The sequence below is a fragment of the Nestor notabilis genome, unplaced genomic scaffold (genome assembly GCF_000696875.1).
Source record: "Nestor notabilis isolate BGI_N333 unplaced genomic scaffold, ASM69687v1 scaffold20402, whole genome shotgun sequence".
NCBI lineage: Eukaryota > Metazoa > Chordata > Aves > Psittaciformes > Psittacidae > Nestor > Nestor notabilis.
Genome location: NW_009917231.1, coordinates 8,668 through 13,867, shown reverse-complemented (window position 1 = coordinate 13,867; position 5,200 = coordinate 8,668). Strand labels below are relative to the sequence as shown.

The 5,200-nt window shown below is 50.6% G+C and overlaps 1 protein-coding gene across 1 annotated transcript in view; it reads left to right on the top strand.

Moving 5' to 3' along the window:
- Window positions 1–66: 66 nt before the first annotated feature.
- Window positions 67–5,200, top strand: part of AXIN2 (axin 2) — a gene marked incomplete at its 3' end in the record, with an annotated part of 12,134 nt that continues 7,000 nt past the window's right edge. The window contains exon 1 of the mRNA XM_010024999.1: window positions 67–891. Coding sequence (XP_010023301.1) covers window positions 68–891 — 824 coding nt within the window. The remainder of the gene's footprint in view (window positions 892–5,200) is intronic.

Sequence of the window (5,200 nt, the reverse complement as noted above, 5' to 3'; positions counted from 1 at the left end):
GGCAGGCAGAGGGGCAGGCAGCTCCAGGAGGAACTGGGAGCCCCTCTCCCAACTGGGCTGCGGAGCCATGAGCAGCGCCGTGCTCCTCGCCCACCTCCCCGACCCCAGCACCAGCTTCAGGGAAGACGCCCCCCGACCCCCTGTCCCGGGGGAGGAAGGAGAAGCACCATGCCCGCATCTCGCCAGCTCGTTTCTCCCCAAAAGCCAAAGCTTCAAGGCCATGCCGGTGCCTCCTGCCCCACGGAGGAATGAGAACGGACTCGGGGAGCCGGAAGGCAGCGCATCTCCAGACTCCCCTTTGGCCAGATGGACCAAATCCTTGCATTCCTTGTTGGGAGATCAAGATGGTGCCTATCTTTTTCGGACCTTCTTGGAAAGGGAAAAATGTGTGGATACCTTAGACTTCTGGTTTGCCTGCAATGGCTTCAGGCAGATGGACCTTAAGGATACCAAAACTTTAAGAGTAGCCAAAGCTATATACAAAAGGTACATCGAGAACAACAGCATCGTCTCCAAGCAGCTCAAGCCTGCTACCAAGACCTACATAAGGGATAGCATCAAGAAGCAGCAGATAGATTCTATCATGTTTGATCAGGCACAGACTGAGATTCAGACTGTGATGGAGGAAAATGCTTACCAGATGTTTTTAACTTCTGATATATACCTCGAATATGTAAGGAGTGGAGGAGAGAATCCTGCTTACATGAACAGCAATGGACTGGGGAGCTTAAAAGTGGTCTGTGGCTATCTCCCGACCTTGAATGAAGAAGAGGAATGGAGCTGTGCAGACTTTAAAAACAAAATCTTGCCTTCGGTAGTTGGACTATCCAGCAAGACACTGAGGGTTACAGCGAATGTCAGAGCCACGGAAACCATCGAGAACGGATACAGGTAAGGGAACCCTTGGGATCTGTGCTTTGTTTTAACTTTAAGGACTTCCGAGAGTGTTGGGATGGAGTGCTGGGGAGCTAGCAGGGAGCTGGAAGCTTCCCCGCGCCTCCGAACGCTGGAGTTTGGGGGGTGTTGGCTGGGTTTGGAGGTGTTTCTTCCCTCTGTACAGGGGAAAATAAGATCCTGTGCTCTTAAGCCCCATTGGCTCTTTCAGTTCTCTTATAGATCAAAAACTTCATAGCAACTATGTCCTCCGGACATGCGTTAATTATTGGTTCAACTTTCAAACGTATTAAGAGCAGTAGTAGAGTGGATCATACAGATGCATGAATAATGTAACCTACTAGTTCCCCAACTCCACCATCAACCAGTGTTTAACTACGTTGGTTATGTGGGAAGCAATTGTGCGGTCACGGAGGAGGAAATGTATGCACTTAGTACCTCAAACTCTGCAACTTGCACAAAATCTGCTCTTATTTTGTGTGTGTGTGTGTGTGATGTGCAGCTTCTCCTGTCGCGTTGGGTGTTGGTATCGTGTCAAAGCCAGTTAGGGTGGCTTTGAGCCAACGCATGCAGGAGGATACTTAAAATTGAGTACTTAAGGTAGTAGAGACATTCCAGGTATAGAGAAATAGACCTTTGGTGCTCTCTGGTAGGTCTTTGGTGCTCTCCTGTTGGCCGTGTGCTCAAAGTTAAACTCATTATAACATGGTTGTGTCTAATGGCAGCTTGTGGAGAGTGTAGTGTGGTGGCAGGGTCACCTGCCCTTGTCTTGGGGTGCATCTGTGATGCTGAACCCATCCCTTTTGTTGGAGATGTTGATGGAAGAGCAGTGTGAGGATGAAGAAAGTTAAGAGCCATCTTCACTCGAAGATGGGGGGATGGGAAACAAAGACTGATGAGCAAATGATGAGTTGTATAATCCTCTGAAAATGTATTCTTTCCTCTCCCCTCCCTTGCCATAAATGTGGATTGTTGAATCAGGGCTGAGAGGAGAGGGCTCTGCTGGCAGATGTGTGCTCTCTTCTGCTGGCCCAGGAGCCTGGGCTTTGCCATGGTGAGTGTTTGACATCTCGTTTACAGGAATTGTGAGAGCGTGTCTGTGATTCACGGACATCAAAGGGCATCAGGCTTCTCCTGGGGAGGCTTTGCTGGAGCGAATCCTCCTCTCCTGCCCTGTGGAGAGCTTCCAGCTGTGCCGGGCTTCCCGGTGCTGAGGCACCCGGAGCTGGGAGGCTCCTATTGCCCGTGAGGGAGCTCTGGAGGCAGAGGCCTCTTTGGTCCTGTCCCGCAGGCGTGGGTGCAGACCAGAGGGAGGGATGGAGAGATGGATGGATGGATGGATGTGTGTCATCCTGGCATGGCCTTTGGACCTCTCCTGCTGTGGGGCTGTGCGAGGGGGGGGCACTCACTGGCAGCTGGTCTGTGGAGGGCTTGGGGTTTGGGATCTGCATCTCGTGCCTGAGTGTTACTGTCAGAGCATCTGCTGCTCTCCAGAACTTGGTTTGAACTGCTGCCCTTCGCTTGCTTTCCAGGAGGGGGATGTTTGATGCTTTTATCTCTCAGCCTTTGTTGGTATTTGGTGCTGGAAGGGCTTGGCTGTAATGTTCTACCAGAGCTGCAGGCCCTGCTAAAAACCCACATGTGCCTTGTCCAGGAGAGTGCTGGCAGAATGGTGGCTGCTTGCCTGATTAGTGCTGGGAGTTTTCCTTTTCTTTATTCCTTTCCTTTTCTTTTTTTGTCCAGGGATTAATGCAGCTTGCTCCTCACTTGTCAGATCTACCCTCCTAGGACATTAGGTGGTGCCTTTTGCTTTGATCACCTTCTGTTGAATTTCCAGGAGCTTTTGCTCTCCATGGGGCCAAGAGATCTCAATGCAAAGAGAGGGAGGTCAAGCTGAGATGCTTCTCAGTTCCTCCCTGAGCTATCCATTTGTGAAGCCACTTGTGCGTGCATGTGCTAGAAGCTGATGAGCATATGGATGGGTTATCTCTCATCACTCAGGGCTTAGGATTGCGTTCAGGATGGGAGCTGAAGCTTGCACAAAGTCTTTCCTGGTGAGTGGCCAAACCACACCTCCCTCCTCGTGTGTGTGATGGAATTAAAGCGTTTCTGCTGGGTGTGCAGGCTCTTGCCTCTCGCTTTGGTGGGTTTCCATGTGATTATAGCAGCAAAACCCAGGAGCATTGGGCTGAGCACACCTGATGGTGGGAGCAGAGCGATCTGGGGGCCAGCCTGGTGTTTGGATGGGAGACCACCTGGGAATCCCAGGGCACGGAGTCCCAGCCAAAAACACAGCAAACGGGAGACCGCAGGATCTGTACAAGTTGAAAGACTTTGGCCCCAGCATCAGTGATGGACAGGAACAGGAGAAGTCAAGTGAAAACACGGTGTATGCAGGCAAACTGCTGCCTGACACAGGGAATGTTTTACATGCAGAACCTCCCTCTTGTCCTTCAAAGCGACTCCCCTCCCCTGGAGGTTGTGGTGTGGTTAAAACTGGCCTCCCCACACGCTGTGCTGGACCTGGCCCCATGCTCCAGGAATTCCAGCTATTATTTATACGCGCTTCTATATTTATCAGGCACGACTTTGTGTACACAGAGAGGGCTCTTCCTTTGCAGTGCCGCCGCGTAACGGGGCTTCGTGCGGTCCAAGGTGGACTCATCTGCCTCCCATTAAACTCCCAACAGCAGTGGGACTGGCCTTGCCTGGGGAAGGCTGGGGCTTGCAGATGGCCTTCTGCCGGCTCCCAGTGCTTCCTGGCCTTTGAAAGGGCCTTTTGAAAGCCCCCGCCGGTGCAGCTCCTTGTGTGTGAAGTTATTGGAACCAAGTTTGGCTTCAATTATCAAAGTAAATGATGCCATTGTAAAGCTATGCTCCAAGCACTGTTCTGCAATTAGAGCATGCAGGCTGTGATTAACATAGTTTTGTTACCCCCCCAGGTTTGTGCATGTGTGTTTTTCCTTTTCTTTCTAAACCCATCATTGCCCTGTGCTGTTTTTCTCAAGGAAATCCTGAATGAGATTCTGTTTTACCTCAAAATGCTCCTTGTAGATATTCTCCTCTCTCTGTATAATGTGGTTTGAACTGCCAGAGTGCTCTTATTTCTAGGGAGCAGAGTCCGACAATAAAAAAAACCCCTCCACACTCTGAAATTGCACCCTCATAACAGGGGATGCAGCCAGGAGCCCCTGAAATTTTCCTGGCATTGTACTACCTCTGATATGCCCATCGCCTAACATAGCATATAGAGAGAGAGTTCCATGCTGTGTGTCATCACATCAAGATAAGAATAGGCTGAGAAACATCAGACATTCTCCTTGAAGCTCCAGAGCAACTGCTACCTGACAGCTGAAAACACTTTGCATATTGAGTTTGGAGCTGAGGAGTGTGTGTTTGTGATTGCAGCATCTGTGGCAGGAGACCACCGCTTTCCCCTGGAATTCAGAACCCTCCCAGGCAACTCCATGCATCTGGGTGCAATTAGTGTAGGAAGGTGGTCAGATTAAACACAGCAAACCAGCCCCCATTGGTGTTTGTAAAGGGTTTTCTTTGGGGCACTGTGTTGGAGGTGGAGTGTCGGGGTTTACTTCACAAATATGCCAACTTCAGGGTTGACGTGAGGTCTTGGTGGCCGAAACGGTGCTGATGGGAATGAGTTCGTTCTGGCCACTTTCTCTAATGATGTCTTTCCAAACGCTGTGTTTGGACACACCTCCTCTTCTCCCTGCCCTATTCATACGGGCCCGCTGCCTCCGCCTCCATCCCAGCCTCTCCAGCCATCCATCCATGGCAAACCAGCCCCCTGGCTGCACCCAGGGGTGACACAGGCACCTCCCAGCAGGGCAGTGGTGCTGTGCAGGGAGCATCCTGCAGCCTCGTGGTCCCCTGATGTGCTCTCCAGACCCGAGATGGCTTCAGATGAAGTAGTCATGCGAGCTGCATCCCTTACACTGTTGACCCAGAAGCCCATCAGGGTCTAGGAAGGGTTGCTTGGGCTGCACATCCCCTTCAATCAGAGTAGAAGACTGCATGGTTTTTAGAGGGACTTTTTTGTAGTAGTAGGCTAACTTTGCTTTCACCCACATGTGGAATTAATTTATCTTTGAAGATTTAGCTCCTTTCCTGTGGCATTCCTTACTATCTCTTTTTTTTTTTTTTTTTATCTTTTTCTTCTTCCCAGATATATATATATTATTTTTTTAACATCTTGATCTCCCCATCAGAAATGCCTTGGCCTCCTTCAGAAAGGAATGCAGCCCCGGCTGGGCTGAATACCTGCCTGCAGCCAGCCCCGCGCCTCTCA